General features: G+C 39.1%; 1 protein-coding gene across 1 annotated transcript in view; it reads right to left on the bottom strand.

Moving 5' to 3' along the window:
* KLHL32 (kelch like family member 32) overlaps positions 1 to 20,351 on the bottom strand; it is a 182,670-nt gene that overhangs the window by 134,610 nt on the left and 27,709 nt on the right. The window contains exons 2-3 of the mRNA XM_054569737.1: positions 15,918 to 16,005; positions 7,922 to 8,102 (exon numbers count right to left, since the gene is read on the bottom strand). Of these exons, the coding sequence (XP_054425712.1) occupies positions 7,922 to 8,102; positions 15,918 to 15,940 (204 nt within the window). The 5' untranslated portion in view covers positions 15,941 to 16,005. The remainder of the gene's footprint in view (positions 1 to 7,921; positions 8,103 to 15,917; positions 16,006 to 20,351) is intronic.

The following is a 20,351-nucleotide window of genomic DNA, read 5'->3' as shown; positions in this document are numbered from 1 at the left end:
CCAAAACACAACTCCAGTCCCCTATTACCAATTACACTATACTGTAGGTATTTGTTCACTTATCTGTATTTCCTACCAGACTATGAATTCATTCTGTGTCTAGCAAATAGTAGGTCTGTAACAAATGTTTATTGAATTGTTTAAAAAATTTACCTCTAGCCCTGGCTGGCGTGGCTCAGTTGGTTGGAGCATGGTCCTGCAAACCAAAAGGTCACAGTCCAATTCTCCATCAGGGCACATGCCTACATTGTGGATTCAGTCCCCGGTTGCGGCCCATTTGGAAGGCAAATGAACAATGTTTCTCTCGCATTGATGTTTCTCTCTCTCTTTCTCCCTGCTTTCTCTCAGCTCCCATCCTTTCTCTTTGGAATCAATGGATATATCCTTTGGTAAGGATTTTTTAAAAATTCTAATTATTATATGAAATGTTAAAGGAACTTATTTAAGAAAAAGATCAAAACTATGAATAATAAACTGGCAACACATACATATCTATCAACAACTGAATCTAAAAAACAAACTAAGCAAACAAGAACAGGGACAGAATCATGGACGTGGAGAGTGTTTTGATGGTTGCCAGATGGGAGAGGGGTCTGGGTGAACGGGTGAAAAGGTGAGGGGATTAAGAAGTACAAACAGGTACTTCCAGAATAGCCATGGGGATGTAAAGTACAGCACAGGAAATGGAGCAGCCAAAGAAGTTACACGCATGACCCATGGACATGAACAATGGTGTGGGGACTGCCTGAGGGAGAGGGCAGTGTGGGGTAGAGGGGGGCAGAGAGGGAAAATGGGGAGAACTGTAATAGCGTAATCAATAACATACAATTAAAAAATAAAAGAAAAAATTAAAAAATCTAATTAGATATTACATAACCATTTAATAGCCTTTAATCAATTTTAGTAAAGTAGTGACTGAAGAGTATGATTACAAAAATATAGGAAACAAAATTTTTTATCATGACTTTACTGCCTTCTTTCAAAACTTAAAATTACATAGGCAGAGCAGACTCAGGCTCTAATGGAACATGAGGCTCAAATATTTAACTTTCCAAAATGTCATATTTGAATCACTTTACCATCACATATGCGAAGCTATGTGAGGCGGTGAAGACATCTGTTTCCTTGGCCAGAACGCGTCGGCGTTCGTGGAGATTTAAGACAGAGACAGCGAATGTTGAACAACAGCCTCCGCCAGGGCTGCAGGGTGCCCGCAGCCCAGAACTGCCCATGCTGGGGAGTTGCCCACTTTGGTTACCCCCACACAGGAGGGTAAGAGGCTGACTAGTCCCCACCTCTCACACACACATTTTCGATCATAAGACCCCTAATTTCTCCTGCTACCCTTGGTTCAAAATTTCCTCATTCAATTGTGTTCAATTGTACGTTGATGAACGGTTAGCCCTCGGCTAGTGATAGTCCCTTTCAGAGAAGTTCCCGGTGAAGGGAGCTCTAACACCTGATGTATAATCTTTAATTCCTTTTAAGTTTTTTTCCAGTTTTGATTGACATATAATTAACATATAACATTGTATAAGTTTAAGGTGAGCAATGTAATGATTTGATACACATATATTGCAAAATGATCGCCACAATACAGTTAGTTAACACATCCTCACCTCACTTTGCTTGTGTGTGTGGTAAGAGCTTTTAAGATCTAGTATTTTGTTAATTATTGTCACTCCGCTATAGGCTAGTTCTTTAGGATTTATTTATTTTATAACTGGAAATCTGTACCCTTTGTCAACATCTTTCCATTTCACCCACTCCCAGCCCCTGGCAATCGTCACTCTTCTCTCTTTCTCTCTAAGTGAGGTCATACGATGTTTGTCTGTCTTTTGTCTGGTTTACTTCACTTAGCATGATGCTCTCATGGTTCATTCATGCTACTGCGAATAGCAGGATTTCCTTCTTTCTCGTGAGTAAATACTATTCCATTACACGCACACGGGTGTACACACACACACACACACACACACATACACATCTTCTTTATCCATCCATTCAGGGATGGCCACTTTGGTTGCTGTGTCCTGGCTATCATGAATAATGCTGCAAAGAATGCAGGCATGTGCATATCTCTCTGAGTTCCTGATTTCTCATTTCTTTTGGATGCATACTCAGAAGTGGAATTGTTGGATCATATATGGTAGTTTTATTTTTAACTTTTAAGGAACTTCCACAGTGGCTGCACCAAGTTACATCCCACTAACATGTGAAAGCTTCCTTTTCTTTGCATCCTTGTCAACACTTGCTATTGCCTGTCTTTTTGATAATAGTCATTCTAATAGATACGATGTGATATCTCATTGTGGTTTTGATCTGTACTTCCCTCATGATTAGTAATGTTGAGGACCTTTTTATGTACCTGTTGGTCATCTGTGTCTCCTTTGGAAAAATGTCTATTCTGTTTCTCTGTTCTTTTTTAATCGGATTTTTTTTCTATTGAGTTGTATGGGTTTCTTGTATATTTTGGGTATTAATGCCTTAGCAAATATAGCATTTCTAAGTATTTTCCCCTGTTCCATGGACTGCATTTTTATTTTGTTAATCTTTAATTCCTTGAGAGAGACAGCTATAATTTTAAAGTTGCAGAAAAGGGGGCCCTTGTATATGAATTTAGGGAGATGGCAGAGGGGTGAAGCCTTTGTGAAGGATTTCGCATCTGTCGTTGGCTGTGACACATCTTGGTAGGTGCATAGGTAGACTAAGAAAGGACTAGGCAGTTACAGGTGAAAGGAATAGCCATTAGCAGAGCTGAGAAGTAGAACGGCTCTCAGGTGGAATAGAGTGCGTTTAGAGAACAGCATGGCTACAACGTCAAATGAACAGATGGGAGAGCAAAGATGACCATAAGTGGCGATGGCACAGCAGGAAGGCGCACTCCAGGAGCTCCGTACAGGCAGTGAGGAGCTCTGGGAGACCTGAGTGCGGCAGGGAAAGCAATCACAGAGTCAGCTGCACGATGGTTTGCAAAGGGAGACCAGCAGAAAAGTTAGATGGTTACTAGAATGTTCCAAGCAAGAAGGAAGGAGGTATCCTATTCATAAAACGAAGACACGATCAAGGATGGAACCAAAAAGTTATTCTGACCCATCAAAAGGTAAATGAGTCTGTAAACAGGTGAGCCTAGGTATGAACTCTCCCCTTTTCCCACAAATAACTGGGAAGAGCATGACCAGGAATTGCAGGTTAGTGCAAGGGGTGAAACAGATAATGTTTATTGAAGGTCCCCTGTGTGAGAGATGCATTATATAGATTATCACACTTAGATCTCTATATCAGGCCATTCTGAGGGCTGTGCTTTATGATTATCTATTTACAAATGAAAAAAACATAGGTTCAGAGAAGTAAGATGAGGTGCCTATGATCAAAGAATAGATAGTAAAGGAGGTGAATGACCCAATGAATATTAATTAGAATAACACCTACTAGTTGTCAGGGATTGTGAGAAACAATGGTGAACAGGGAACTACTGTCTCTGCTGCTGTATTCAAACTCAGGCCCAACTCCTAAGTTCTCCTGCTCCTTCTTTCCACCACTGCTTTACACTCATAAAAAAAATAATCCCTGGTCTGACTCAGTTATAGTATTTGACAAATGCCATGTTCTTCCCACACCACTGATATTAAGCCTAATTTTAATTATTTTAAAAATCATTATTACTTGACTGAAGACTTTGTTTTCACCCTTCCTTTTAAAATGCTTGTGATCACAAGAAGTCACATTACTTTGTGTTTAACTGTCCATTATTTGTATTTTAATAAAAAAAAGTTGATACCAACTCTCAGATCAATGTAAAAAAAAACAGTTTACATAAAAACCTGGGCTTTCTCTTCACTTTTGCAGTCTCACCTTTCCTGAACCAGACCAATTACTTCAGCTTCAAAAATAATCTGCCAGATATCAGAATACAGAGTACAAAAAGTCTGTTTATATCAAAGTACTTAATTAATTTGAACAGATTGCACTAGAAGGAAAATTCCATGAATAATTTCCATATTTTATATGCAGGATATTAAAATTGAAATGTACATGAATTCTATGACAATTAGAAAACATTGCTTCATTCACTTAATACATATTAATTGAGCACTTACTGAGCCTTAGGCAACATTATAAAGCTTGTGAAAAATACAGAAATTACTAAAACAGGATACTGTTTCCAGATACTTCAGTGTGGCAGTATATAAGACACAAGAAAAACAAATATAATTGTGGTTAGGGCATGCAGTTGTTTGGAGACAATCCTGCATGGGCCTCTCACGTTTCCTCATGTTTTGTGAGCGAGACACTGACTGTCCTTTGCTCTGAACTCTCTTTTCAAGGATGTTTCTATAGCAAACCTGCTTTGAATGACAGAGGGGTATCTCCCTGTGGAACAAAAGGCACTTTTGCTTACAATCATGGGAGATACAGTGTCTCTTTGCAGAGCAAAGGGTAGGCATGCTTACTGTCCAGTGTAATGATGTCTCCTGCGAGAGCAGCAATTTTCAACCTTTTCCACCTCATGGCACACATAAACTAATTGCTAAAATTCTGCAGCACACCAAAAGATGTATTTTTGGCCAATCTGACAAAAAAAATTGGTATAATTTTGACTCATTCATACCAGATGGTTATTGTTATGTTGCCTGTTGTCTTTTATTTGACAATCTAAAGGAAAAGAGGTCTGTGCCCCAGACTAAATAGGCAGGTAGTGCATGTTTTAAAATTTTTGCAGCACACCAGTTGAAAATAGCTGCTTCAGAACAAAGGACAGTCATATTTCCTACTCATTATAAAAGATTTAAGTTCCGTAGGCTCAATGATCCTATCCTATAATGCAACCAGCCCTCTCCACATCACCCTGGGAACTGGGGCTCGGGGAAGAGGTACGAGTAAGCTCGGATTCACATGCTGCTGTTGTTATGAGGAATAAACTGTCCTTTGTCTCTGATTTAGGAGTCTTATGTCTCTGCCAGCATCTATGAAACTGTGGTAGACTTTCTGCTTTGCTAGTAGGGTAAATCACAGATCCCTGACAACTCTTGACAGTGGTAGGTTGGAAATATGGCCACAAATTCTTCCCTGTTTTTGTATGCCTTCTTACAGTGACTCTGAGCTTGGCCTTGTGATTGGATTGATGAATGGGACATCAGTAAACACGATACAAGCAGAAGCCTGAAAAGCACCTATGCACTGAGTCTTGCCCTCTTCACATGAGTCGTGTCGCGTAAAAATGCCCCAGCTGGCCTGTTTGTGAGAAATACATGCTCAGGGCCCCCTACCACCCCAGTCAAGAGCCTACCAACCACCAGACTTGTAAGCGAGGCCAACTTAGGTCATCCAGCCTCCAGTCAACTCCCCATTAACCACGGATGGTGAGCATGAATCCAGCACAGCTCAGCGAAGCTGGCAGCCCAGGGCAATTATCCAGCTTCTCAGTTTTGGGGTGGTTTGTTACGTAACAAAGCTAGCACATGATACGTAGTGCAAGGCTCAGTCTATATCTGGTTAAATGTTTAAGTCCAGTATTTAGCACAGTGCCTAAAAGAGAAGTGCCAACTGTTCCAACTTTGTCTTGGTTTATCGATCTGAACAATCAATACACAAGTCACTTAATTTTCATTTCACAAGCAGGTGATGAAATTGAAGAAACTCCATGAATCCAGCGGGACATGTGGTTAAGTGGAAAGAGCACACCTGGTACTCAAGGAAACAGATGCCACAGTGTATGAAAACCACCTCTTCTCCTTAATATCTGGCAGTCCTTGGGCAGGTTGTTTAAGCATATTGCACTTTAGTTTCCTTATCTACAGAATGAGAATAATAAGGCCTTGTTCACAGGCGTTATAACATAGGTATTACAAAGGAGGCACTCTGTATCTAACCTACCAGAGTATCAGGGGCATTGTGGTGAAAGAGATGAAAAACTGGGAGTAGCAACAAACACTATTAAATGCCAACATGGAAAATGCTTCCTTGCACTCATGTGCATGCACTTGCTCACATATACACATGCACAACATCAAACCATTTCCCAAAATTAAATTAAAAACCTAATCAGGAGAGATTTAAGAGGAAAGAAGCTAAGCACCAAGAGGGTTATATTATGGTGTTCAGGAAGACTAAACTCATATTACATAATATGAATACACTATACATAATACACAAAGTGTGTTGTTTGAAATGCTCTCTGATTAATATAACCTTTGTGGAAGATTAATGCCCAATAATTTGAGAGTGTATAAAAATGTATCATTATACTAATCCAACTAAATGTCACTTTTCAGATATCCTGCTTTACTTTTGCAGTTAAGAATTAAATTCCTACTTTTTGTTTTAGATAGACATTTTAAGTAATTACCTCTTTATCTTCTACATTACTAGGTTTTACCACATTTAAAACACTTCTTCTAAAAGTCTTTCTTTTACGATTTGGCATCTTGGAAAATTCTCTTTAACTGCTAGTTCAAATTGAATGCAGTTGATATTGTCTCTTAATGATCAAAAACAAGATTATTATTGGAAATATTCAAATCAAACCAACAAACTGCCCATGGGCCTAAGTTGGTTGCTGTATCATTTTGAGACTTTTGTAATGAAAATGTTTAAATTCACCATTGTACACATATTCTCATTTATATATATATTGAATGCTGTTATGTTTTGAATTATTAACCAAAGTAACATTGAAAATAAAATTAAATAAGAATCAAATAACATATATTCAGAAATTAACATTTCAAAATATCCTGGTTAATGATTGTCCATATAAGAGATAGAACAGCATGTTAGTTAAGAGTCAGACATGGATTTTAATTCCAGATCTACCACTCAAGAACGGTGTCGCTTATTACTTAACCTCTAAGTTATTTCAAATTATCTAACTTCTAAGATTCAGTTTCCACATGGATAAAGGTTGATATTTATAGTACCTGTACGTGTCTATAAAATGGGTTGCTGTGAGGATTAAATGAGATGTATATATGTAATCCTTTTTCCACCACCTGAATAACAGGAAGCAGTAAATAAATGGCATTTAATCAGCCATCACCATATTGTGCCCATTCATTTTCAAAGAGAACAACAAACATGTCACTATATTTCATTAGCCACTAGAAATCAAACTCCAAAGTTGTGCTAAACAAGACAACATGGACACATGTCAACCAGAAAGGTCCATGAGGCCAACTACATCTCTGTCCCTAGAACAAATAGTTGGAAAGCACTAAAACAAAAACATGCATAGGAAATTAAAAATCAGAAACATTACATTTCTTTAAGAACTTTGTTTATCTTAATAAATTATTTTCAGATAGTCCTTCTGATCTTGAATCTAGAAACATTCAGGCTCTAGCTGGGTAGCTCAGTTGGTTAGAGTGTCATCCCTATATGCCAAGGTTGCAGGTTTGATCCCTGGTGAGGGCACATACATAGAAGAAGCAACCAATGAATGCATAAATAAATGACAACAAATCGACGTCTGTCTGTCTCTCTCTCTCAAATCAAGGAAGGAAAGAAGGAAGGAGGGAAGGAAGGCAGAAAGGGGGGAAGGAAGGAAGGAAGGAAGGAAGGAAGGAAGGAAGGAAGGAAGGAAGGAAGGAAGGAAGGAAGGAAGGAAGGTCCATCCTACCCCCAGCCCACACCCCCATTGAGGAGCACTATAATGCCACACTTTCCTATGGTGGCCAAATGTCAAATGCCCCTCAACTGAGACGCAAAGGAGAGGTCTGGAGGTCTCAGTGGAAGGACATCCAGATACCCAGGTGAGAGAGGATTCCCAGTAGGGCCCCCGACTCGGTCTGCCCAGGAAAGGCCCCCAACATTCACAACTCTGGGAGCTATCTTCTAATTGGCTGATGGTTGCATGACCCCTTCAGGAAACTTTATCATCCTCTGCTGAACATCTTAAGAGAAACAAACAACCTTGACTTACTCGAAAGTAGTCGCTGCAGGCGGCCAGCACTGCCTTGTGAGCATGGAATTTCTGTTCCTCGGCAATCAGGGTGACATCACAGAGGATGCCGTCACTCCTCTGTTGATTCAGCGCTGCCAGCACACTGTCATTGTGGGATTCGGAGTGGCAGAGCCTCTGGCCTGTCAGCATCTCTTGAATACTGTGAACAAGAGCAATCGAGTCAGCTTTCGTTCTCGCCCCGGCCCTGCTGCCCCGTGCTCCCTCACTCCCTCTCACCAACTTAGGGAATGCGGGTTCCAGCGCATAAAGGGGCAGGACCTCCACACGCCCCCATTTTCTTTCTCTCCACCATACTCTTGCTCTCCTTTTCTAGACTCCTCTTTTCCTCATCCCTTCAGGGTTCTTTTTCTTTCCTGCTAGTGCTTCTCTTCCTGAATGTGTGTTTGTGTGCATCCATCTGTGCCTGTGCACTGACCCATGCCTGTGGGTCTGTGAGCCTCTGCTTCTAAGCCTCTGCCCCCTCAGTACACGTACATCTCTGAGTGAAAGTGCATCTGTAGTGTGTATGTCTGTGTGTGACTCTCCTCTTGACCCCCTCCCGAACTTTCTGCTTCCATCTCCAGCTTTGTGACTCCTGCGTGGGGACAAGCTCAGAATGTAATGACAGCCATGCGCTGATCCGGCACAGAATCTGTGGAACCTGCCCAACCTACAGAGATCCAGGAAGTTACCCGGTCCCCCGCCAAACACAAAACTCTACTAGTAAATAAAACAAAACTGAGCAAATGTTGCTTAGAGAAACAAAGGGTTGCCAGTGAGTACTCCATGTAAAAAAGCTATTGATTAAACCATAGCTGCTTATTGTTAAACTGAGGAAATTATGAACATCAAAAGAAATGCCACTGTAAGTGAAAAATATTTAACCCTGAAAGTAAAACATATCTGTAATTTCAGCCATCAGTGCCCATGTGTGATCACTGTACTACATTTATGAATGACTATAGTTTTATTTCCTCTTTTTTTGAAGTTGCTAAATTTACCCATTGTGAAACTTCTTCCCTCCCTACCCCCTTCTAAAATATTCTTCCCATGTCCTTTCAAAACTCCTAGGTGAAACCCCAGACCTTCCTAAAATAAGGTAATAGTAATGTCATAAACACAAAATGCAAACTGCCTATGTAGACAGCTATGAACAATTACAGCTCTGATGTATGAAAGTCTCCACCGTGTGTTCAACTCTCAGAGCTGGCACTGCATGAAAATGGGTGAGCTGCACCCGTCATAAGTTATGCCCAGAACAAGTATAAGGGCCATCAACCCCTGTTTCAAGTCTGTGGTCTCTTCATCAAGCTGAGTAAAGATACCATGTTGATGACTGGGCACTGTCTCTCCTATCCTGATAACCCCTGCATCCAGTCCCTCCCTCTGAGTGTGAAAGAGGCACTCAGGGGAGTTCGGGAGTAAACACTGGCCTGGAATGCATAGTTAATTTATTTGACAGGGCTCTGTCCCGCCTGTGGTGCCAGTTGGCTGGTAAATTACAATTCAGCACAAATCACACCGCCCTAATGTGAGGCCAATGCTTCCCATGAAATGCCAGAGTGTAGCCAGTAAGCGGTACTGGACATTTCTGACTGGGGAGTCTCAGAAATGTCAGAACTATTGAAAGAAAAAAAAAACCACTTGACAGGAGGTGATGATATAAGAAGTTCTTGTGGGAAGGTGGGAGGATTATTTTCGGTTCAAATGCAGCAGTGGGTTTTGAAATGGTTACTGTCATCAAGCCTATATGTAGACTTTAAATCAGCAATTGCAAACCGCATTCAGAAGCATAAGTAACGTCTTACCATAAATTTTTTTGGCAAAGCCTAAAATGGGGATTCATTAGCATGGCTCAGTTGAAGACATAAAGGGATAAAATAGTAACAGAAATATTGAATCAGCTAAATTAATCTTTAAAATAGTTTATGAAAAAATCTCTCCCCTCAAAAGAAACATTTTTATATATTTTATAAACTCAAAGGTCTTACTTTGTCCCATGAATTACTCAGTGATATGTAATTATTAATTCACTTAATATTCATATCAGCCCTATGAGGCAGGTACTATCGTTATCTCTAGTTTACAGAATAGAAAACCAAAGGTCCAAAATCAGGCATTTTTAAGAACCTAGCATCAAGAACACAATAAATGTAAATCCATCCTCCTGCTTAAAAAACAAACAAAAAAAAGACAAATCAAAAAATGTAATAATCTGTAAAAAGGATGTCAAAAATATATGATGGCAAGTTAAAAATTCGCAAGGTCCCTATTAATTTTATATTTATACTATGCATAGTTAATCTCAAAATCAAAGCTGCCTTTTAAAAACATTATACATGAACACATTTACATGACATAGTGGTAAGAAATATTTGAAATTATGATTCGAAATACTTACCTTTGCACTGTAACTTAAGATAAGTTTTGAAATAGAGAGTAAATGTTTTATAACCTTAGAAAATTTATTTGAGATTTTCATAACTTTTCTCCCTTTTAATATCACCTTAAAGGCTTAATAAATATATTTTGAAATTTCATTTGTAGTGGAATATATTAATATAATTGCCTTAAAATATTTCCTTACTCATTTTCTAAATATAGTGCCACAATTCGTGTCCTTTTATCAAGACTGAATCAGTGTTTGAACTTCAGGTATCAACTGACAGCAAATAAATCTTGCCAGGGACACAAAAGCTGTCAACTGAAATTTGCCAAAGAACAAAGGGCTTGGTTTGGAAACAGCTGTGATGCTGCACACTTGCACAGGATCATTCAGCTGGGTCTGAAATGTTCAAGCTTAAAGAAAACAACAAGCTAAATATTTAAGGCAAAACCTGGCACAAGATTCCAGATATTTTGGAACCAATATGTTAGTAATTCTTAAAAGCAGAAACAAATACTCCAACTTTTGGCAAAAATAACGGCCTATTAATCAACCACTGTTGTAGTCTGAGAGAAACTTTCTACTCACTCTCAAATGTAAACCTACAAAAGACCTCAACCCTCTAAACATGAAGGCAACCCTCTAAACATGTGGCCACAGAACACAGCTGGAAGACAGCAGGCCCATTTGAAGTCAATAATCATAAACCAGGAGGAGGTGCATCAAAGACTATGATGTACCACGTCAACATTAAGATGGGGAGCAGATACATGCTTGCAAATGGCTCCCTCAGCATCTATAATTCATCCCAGATTAGCACACTAAACCTCCCAACTTGGAGCAACGTCCCTCCGCTATGTGGGGAACAAAGAAGAAGAAAGCAAACTCATGTTCCTAAAGCTTCCTAAATTACTGAAAAAGAACAAAACATGAGGCACATTTCCCAAGAGTATACAATTTTAAGTGTCATCCTAAAACTGGGGAAGGTGTTCCATGAAAGCAATGCTGCCGCGTCAAAAGTCACCGGTGAGTGCAGAGGGGGCTGGCTTCTCCAGGGCAATCCCAGCAGCCTCTCCTCTGAGGGGACCCTGGAACTGCACTATCCAATAAAACAGCCACTGCACTGTGACTACTGGCCAAAATGCACACACTGGGTGCCAGACATAGGATAAAAAAAGACTGCCAAATAGCTCATCAATATTTTTATATTGATTACACATTGAAATGATAATATTTTGCATACACTGGGTTAAATAATCTATATAGCTAAAAATCACTTTACCTTTTTCTTTTGCCTTTTAAAAAAATGTGAGCCTTTGAAATTTTTAAATTATAGATACGTTTGAACTATGGTCTATTGGATAGCATGCAAGTTCCCCAGGAGATGCGGCCTTCCCTCCCTCCCAGCTGAACTCTATGAGAGCGTCGGCACCCTGCCACGCTGCCGATGAGCACAGCTGCTCCTGCGCCTCCCAGGGCCGCGACTCTGCCGCACCACATGGGAGGCCCTAGACTCCCTGAGCTGCAAATTGGTTTTCAGTGATGCCAGGGAGCAACCGTTTGATTGGCCATATGTCAGCATCCAGCGACAGGGAGACAAATCAAGGATGTCTTAGGGAACACGGCTATTCACGACTTCAAGTCTTTAATTTTCATTCTGAAATTGATGGCAAAAACTGAAAAATCAAATGCAGAGCATGATGTTCATGGCATGGTATCCCCCCTCACAGTGAAGCACCGCTTTAGTGCAAATCACTACTTCAAGTTCGTAGAGTTAACATTTTTGATCACAGAAATCTCAGAGTCTCATTTTCATACAATAAATTTTGACTGTGCTCAGTCAGTTTTTAAGATTTAAATTCCAAAAGAGCTGTTTGGGTTTAAACATCCTACGTTTCAAATTTAAAAATTCAAGTCAATTTCTATATCAATGTTTACCTAGTATTTAGATATATAAAAATATGCAAGTAAGACCACTGATAAGGTATTACATACTTATATATCAAAAGCAGCCAAGTAGCATAAAAAGCTTCATTTTTTAAATAGATTATGGAAGAAAGAAGAAAACTGGACAGAACACCTCACATTACTAGAATTATTCATGATTGCCTCAATTCAGTCTATTGATGGACTATGAAATGAATATCCTAATGACTTCAGTTCCACAGTCAAAATAAAAAATATCTGTATACAAAGTAAATACATTAATATTAAAACAACCATATTTATTAAATTGGACAGACTGCTAAAAGACTGCATAATGGAGCTTCATTTTTTTATAGAAAAATTTATAATTTGTAAATACTTTAAAGTAAATGCTAACAATTATAGCAATGGTTGAAATAATAAGCAAAGAAGACATAATATGCTTACGGAATGATTAAGAAATAAGAAGACTATAAAGAAAGGAATTTAATTATAAGTAGTTTTGTTTCATTCCTTTCCTCATTCCTTCCTTCATTCCTTCATTCATTCGCTTAAGAAACATTTATTCATCCTGTGCCAGGTATTGTGCTAGGTCCAGGGGATAAAATGGCGAACAAACGAAACTTGGTAGCATCCAGCGTGGAACATTCAGTTTAGCAAGTCAGTTAACGCATTGTCAAATAATGTGTCCTCCTGAAGTACGGCTGGCATTGCAGGCTGAAGCAAACAAGACAGAAAGGAGTTTTCCAGGCAGGGGAACAGGAAGCCCTACAATCCCATGGCAGGAGGGAGCATGGCCCTTACACAGAAGGTTAATGGCTGCGATCCCGAGGACAAGGGAGGACATGGCATAGACTCTGGAGCTCAGAAAAGGGTCTTAGCTACAGGTGTAAATCTGGGCCTCAGCTCCATAGAGAGGGTGACAGAAGCACAGCTGTGTCTCCAGAACACAGCTGAGAAACAATCCACGGTCAAAGGCTGTGCTCTGGCTGGTGTGGCTCAGTGGATTGAGTGCCAGCCTGCAAACCAAAGGATCACCAGTTCAATTCCCAGTCAGGGCACACGCCCAGGCTACAGGTCAGGTCCCCAGTAGGGCATGCGAGAAGCAACCACACATTAATGTTTCTCTCCCTCTCTTTCTCCTCTCTCTGAAAACTAATAAATAAAACCTTTAAAAATAAATAGTGAATATTGGAAAACATTAAAAAAACATTGCTGAGAAGATAAGAAAGACAAAATTCAAAACAAAGCAGCAAGGCTGGGCTCAGTTGTGGTACAGACTTCCCTCTGAGTATCTCTGAGTATCAGGAGAGATGGAATAAGTAGACCAGAAACACATTAAAACTATGGGCGTTTGGGGCTTACAGATTTAGTGGAACCAATTCCCACTGGACCACGTAGGCATGAAAACATGCATAGTTGGGTTCATCTGAGTTGAGATTTTTGTCAGGCAAATGCATCAAAAATGCAGGGAGGAAGGGAAATCAGGGATTTAGAAGCGTGACAGAATCTCAACTATATAAGAAGGGAAATAAGGGAAAAAGGGGTTGATGGACCGGTAGAAAGTAACAGGGCCAGTAGCTGAGACACCGCAACGAGGTCAAAATGCAACCATGACGGAGGTAGCTAAATGGGCAAGCTAGGAGACGCGGTCCTGGTAAGAGTGAAGTGGCTGATGTGGGGGTTTCAGAAATACAGCAGCTACTGGGGATGCCAGGTCCAAGGTGTAACCATGGGAACAGGTGGCTCAGTGGAGGGAGTAGGTCTCTGGACATAAGCAGGTCGAAGATCCAAGGCCATGAAGTTGGATGGGCCCTCCATGCAAAAACCGAGGGCATTGGGAAGGTGTAAAGGATTTGTCGTGAAGATGACGACTGAAAGCCAGGTGTCAAATGCTCAGTGAATGAGGGAAAATGACCCAGAAGGCAGCGGAGAGGAGGTGAGGGTGAGAAGGTTGAAGAGCACCACCTTCAGAAGCAAGTCTTTGTTGTTGCTTTCTCAACCAGTTTGAGGAGTAATGATCTCAAAAGAAAAGTGTCCCAGGGTGACAACAATCTCTCTACCCATCCCCAAACTATGAGGAAATGAAAATGCCGCCTCTTGAGAGGGCTACCAGAGAGTGATGCCTCAGGAGAGGGCAGGTCTCAATGAAGGAGGGAGGTGAACAGAGCTCTTCAGGGCGAGGGAGATGGTCATAGTTCCACCGCACACGGGAAATTTGAAAGTGAGAAAGGGAAGGCTCTGCATCAGAGCAGAGAAGGAAAAACCACTGTAGAGACAATAGTGCTGTGGAGGAGAGATGGCAGTGGGACTTGATCCGTAAAAACCGAGATGGCACACTTAAAGTAAAAAATCATTTTCAGATGAATCCACATGGATCCTGGCAGGTGACAATAAAGCACTTGGCTGAGGTGGTGGCAGACAGATACCATAGTCTCTATGTGTTGTGCTGGCTGGAGGCCAGACCTGGAGTAGGATTTCTCCATGTCAGTGAAATTGACATTCTGGGTTAGATCTTTTTGGTTTTTTTTTCCTATGGGGGCGAGGGCAGTTGTCTTATGCATTTTAAGCTATTTAGCACCCCTGACCCCCAGTGACAACCAAAAATGTTGCCAGATATTGTGCAATGTACCCAGAGGGCAAATTCATCCCCTTTGAGAATCACTGATCTAAAGGAAGACTCACTTGGAGAATGGAGAGGCACTATGCTGACTGCCGCAATGCCCATTTCTGAACACATTCTGGGGAACTAGTTATCTCTAAGAGCTTCAGAGCTGAGGAAGAAAGCTGGTCTTATTATTTCATAGACATAACCCATTCTTAGTATTTTTCATAAGGAAGGTATTTCCCAGGTTTATCACCTCTCTTATTCTTTGCTCTGATGATCCTTTTGACTGTTTCCTCCTAGAGTGGAGACTTGCCTCCACTGAAAACACTCAAAGGAATGCCCTGCATTCCAACTGACTGCCCCTCAAGCTTGGGGCAAGCGCCAGTCTCCTTCCTGCCGGAGGTGTTTCCCCATCTGGTCCCAGCCTGCGGACCTCAGGTTACAGAGCACTTCTTCACCAAGGCAATTCCTCATTCGATCAATCCTGTGCTTTTCCTGCAAGGCACTTTTCACAATTACATTTTCATTGTTCCCAGTGTGATTTGCCTATAGAATATATATTTTATAAGCGCAGTAACCTTATCCATTTTATTCACTTCCGGATTCTCTGCACCAAGTAGAGTGGGCAATATATATCTGTTAAATAAATTATTAAAAGGAAACATTAGGAATATTTTGAGAATATGTATTCTTCTCCCCAGTGATTGCTTTAAGGGGATGATAGTCATATATATGTATAGCTTTTTTATTCTATTCTAAATCATACACCTTTATAGCAGTGTATCTTTTGTTTGAGGGAGGTTAACATCCTAAAGAAGAAAAAGAGAAAAAGTAGCATCCATCCAAGAATGATGAACCCTATCTAAGTCTGCCTAGTAATTAGATCACAGCAGGTAGCCCTGGTGCTACCACACTAAACTCACACATGCTGAGACTGTTTGTGCTGAATTCCTTCAAATATGTGTTGTGCCCTGCTCTGCACTGGGTCCTGGAATGTGCAGTGTGAAGATTCCAGGGCTGACTACACCAGCGAGGACATATCCCACAGGGCTGACCTGAGGCAGCGTTCAGACGGCATTTTCCAGCTGGGTTCCTTAGAGTCTCAGCCTTAGAAGTCTGCAGCAGAATCGGCAAGCATTCCAGCTGAATAAAGACAAGAAAGAAAAGCACAGTGAGCTAAATGCAACAATGTACACTCTGGGCCTTTAGAATCCCAATGCGTTTTATAGTTGATATAACACTCTGACTTAAAGGCTCTTTTAATAAACAATATAGTTCACAATGCTTTTAAGTGCTTAAGTTTTTTTACTGTTTAAGTTTTATTGGAACTTCAGGGACTGAGAAGCAAAATGTGTTCGAGAACAAATAATAGCTAAATTAAGTGTTACAGTAAAAATTAAATCATCAAATGGCCAAAGGGAAAAATTCACATGTGATAAAATAAAGCTACAAAGTCCTACACCACAAATACTTGTTCACTTATCCTTTACAGTGATTTTACTTTCTTTCCAAACACGAACATTAGTGAAATTAAGGTAAAACCAATTATGTCTTGGCTAAGCACCTACAGAAAGAAACTTTTCTATTCAAGAAGATTTCTGATACTAGATTAAAAACAGCATGCAAAGAAGATAAAAATTAGTAGAAAATGGAAAACAGATTCTTAGAAGAACTTTAGGATTAGCATAGTTGGAAGCATATCATAGGATGAAGTCATCAACCTTGAAATTGTTCCTTACCTATATATTAACGTAATCTCACCCCAATCCTCTAGCAGCCCTCATAGCCTTTGTTTTCAATCACTGGTATAACTTGAAAGAGAAGAGTAAATTATTTGAATAGTCTGGCACATGGTCCATGACTTTGCTTTTTAGTCTCATTACAGAGTCTAACTCCCACTTCCTAATACACTCAAGCAGCAAAATTAATTACAACCTGGAAAATCTTAAACAGGCTTCTTTCTGCCTCAGTTATATTTTGAAAACAGATTAACAGGTTAAAAACACTTATGAAGTGAATATGTGAAGCTGTGCCTATTTCTGCTGATTTGTATAAAAGAGAGAGGTGTTTCCAATCAAAAATATAGTATTAGTTATAGCATATACAAACCCTCAGTAGGGTATGATTGTATTGTAATCCATGTAGACATATCATAATTTACTTAACTATTCCATTGTTACTGAATATCAGGTTGTTTTGAATATTATTCACACAATTATATATTTAGCTCTTGCTTTCTTTTTCAATTATAAAAAAATAGGATATTTATACTTTCATTTATTTCTAATTTGTTTGGACAAACTTAAAAATGAGCATTATTTTCAATGAATCTATTATGACTGAGCTGTACAAAGTATGAAAATAAAGCAAGAATCATTGTTTTATTAGCAAAGAGGCTTTCTTAGTAACCTATTACTGCTCAAAATCCAGGTAATAATCTCTAGATAGAGATGGTCACTCGAGCTTTAAAATGGCAAAAGACTATTATTACAGAGAGGTGAAAAAAAACACCTTAATCTTTCTGAAAGTCTAATATTACTCAATGCTCCCAACAACTAGGCAAATGAAGAACAAGTATCCTAAAAGTTAAAACCATCCAAAATTAAAGGATATGTTGTGCTTGGTACTTTTCAGACATTCCAAAAAGCAGTAATGAAATTTCACAAGTTAAATTAAATTCCCTTATTATTTGGAAACTAACTCACTGAATGAGCTAGTTTTATACTAATCCTACCTTTATTTTAAATTTTTATATTGTGCTCATCATTAACTTTGAAATATTACATTAAAATATTTTTTCTCCTAACACTGAATTTTTGGGGATACTCTTAAATTTTGTACCTCATTCACCCACCCTCGTCTGAGCTCTGTTTTCAGTTGTGCGGACAGTAAACCAAGAAAATAATTCTTCAAGGAAGGAAGCAGAAAAAAATAAGTAGATGTTTAGAGAAAAAGTTAGAGGTGAGAGATGGGAAGAAAGGACATTCTGATTTTCCATGCACTACTTCCTCAGAGGGTACATAAATAACCTAGATCTGTATAACAAATTCCATGTTTTATTTAGGCTAACTCAACTGGAGATTAAATGATCACCAAGAAAATCAAATAGGGCCACTTAAGATTTTGCTTGGGGAAAATGCGGGTGCTCTACCACTTTAAAAACACAAAGACACAGATATTCTTTTATTATGAGTTTATCTAAAAAACTAATCATCATTTATGTGTTAAATATTGCTTCTGTGGGAAAATGTACTCTAAGAACTCTGCAGAAAACATAGGTTTAAATAAGTAATGTACATGTTTTTGTGACATTTAATGTTGTTTCCCCTACATTCTTTAAATGACCAAGCTCCTGAAGACAGTTTTAACTGCTTTTCCACACAAAGTCATTAGATGAGAAAGCAAAACACAGACACATCCTGGGCAGAGCAGAGAGGATAGTGCAGGGCATTATCACAATACTTAGAACAGCATACAATTTAAAATTTATGAACAGTTTAGTTCTGCAATTTTCCATGTGATCTTTTCAATCACAGTTTACCATAGAAAGCAAAACTGCAGATGAGGAGGGACTCGTGTATCTAAAAATCAAAGTACATCGATTATAGCAAAATTATAGAAGAAATGGAGTCAGTAAATTCTTAACAATATAAGACACAAATATGTATATAATGATATACTGAGGAGAGTTTATAACCCCATGAGAGAGGAAAAAAAATCAAAAGGCAAGAGGTGAAACACCTTTTTGCATATCAGTCTCACCAAAGGTTGCCAGGATATACAGAAAACCAATGTAAACTGGCCTGGTATAATAACCCTAGATGCATATTTATAATGGGGAGAAGGCAAACTCTTTAAATAATGGAACACACTAAATCATTGTTTTAAAAAGGTGATGTGTAACCATACTTCTTATAATGAGGAGAGCCAATACTCATGAAATCTATGAAAGCTTGTGCAGCAGAGCTTCAAGATTTCCTATGTTACTCTATTTAACATTTTACATATCTGAAAGGTTTTAACAAAACCAAAGGTTTTACAAACAATTGGTTTGACTCCCCTTCCCTGTCTCCTGGATGGAAACACAGAGGGCACACTCTGCCAGAGGGTAGGTAAGAGCACAGCTGGGAGACAAACTGAACATGCTGGATGTCACCGTCAGCCTCAGGCACAACCTGACGAGATGAGGTTAACAGGGCTCAAGAAATGTTTCTATATTTTATTAAAAAAATAATTATCAAAATGGAGGAAGTGTAGCTTGTCAGTCACATGAAATTTTTTAAAACCCAAGTAATTTGTACAACCATAAATAGTGTCAAAAGAGCATGAGATAGAAGACAATTCATTAATATTGCCAATATATAAAGTATTTATACATCCATAAGAAAAAGATGAACCACTCTATAGGAAATAATGGACAAAGAGCATAAACAGGCAAATCACCAAAGTAGAGATATAAAGGAACAGGAAACATATTAAAATATTCCCTCTGGTTAGTAAGAAAAATGCAAAAAAATCAACAAGATACCATTTCCTTCCAGTCACATTGGCAAAGGGTAATGATGGCCAATGGGAGCGAGGAAAATAATGTCCTTATACATGCAGGCAGGTGTCTCAATTGGTACAGGCACTCCCGAGGGCCATTTGTAAAGACGTATTAAAGGCCTTAGAACAGGCAAATCCTTTGATCTAAAATTCCACATCTATAATTCCACCCTATGGAAGGAATCAAGTAAGTGTGCAAAGGTATAAGTACAAGGACATCCACTGGAGTGCTGTTTATACAAGCAAAAAATAGAAGCAATTTGTATGTTAGAGGATGAGTTAAATATGCACTGCATCTCCTTCAATGGAGAACCAAGCAGTACTTTAAAATGGTGATGTACACATATATAGTTATTAACATGAAAAAATACATGATTTAAGATAAAAATAAATAATAAATCAATACATACTGTATTACATAAAACCACTTTGGTAAGAAACTAAAGATGTCAATGATGATTATCACCATGTGAAAGCTTTGTAAAATTTTGGTGTCAATGTTTTTTCTAATGTTTCTACAATAAATATGTACCTTGCATGAGTAAACAAAAAAAAGGAGGTTTTGTATTCCAATCCAGTACTTACCAGACATATAACTTCAGCTAAGTCAGTTAATCCCAAGACACAGTTTATTCATACATAAAATTGGTATAATAATAAACAGTATCTCTCAGGGCCAGTATAAGACTAAAACTAAAAGCAAAAAGCACTTTACAACTGTAAAGTAATGATGAACATTGGTTACTGTTCTTAGCTGACAGAAAGTCCAATAGAAAACAGCCCCATAGAGTGGCTGGGCAAAGACAGACAAACTGGTAGACTCTCGGGTGACACTAAGGGGAGTGTGGGGCCCGTGCCAGTCCTCCTCCGCCCACACAGGTCATCTCACGTGTGGTAGGGTGCTTGTTTCCCAGTGTCACAAAGGGGTAGGAAGGATGGTGGTG

Source organism: Pteronotus mesoamericanus, unplaced genomic scaffold (assembly GCF_021234165.1).
Source record: "Pteronotus mesoamericanus isolate MK-2021 breed Mesoamerican mustached bat unplaced genomic scaffold, CSHL_Meso_final contig_20, whole genome shotgun sequence".
NCBI classification, from domain to species: domain Eukaryota; kingdom Metazoa; phylum Chordata; class Mammalia; order Chiroptera; family Mormoopidae; genus Pteronotus; species Pteronotus mesoamericanus.
This window is presented reverse-complemented; position numbering and strand designations above follow the sequence as displayed.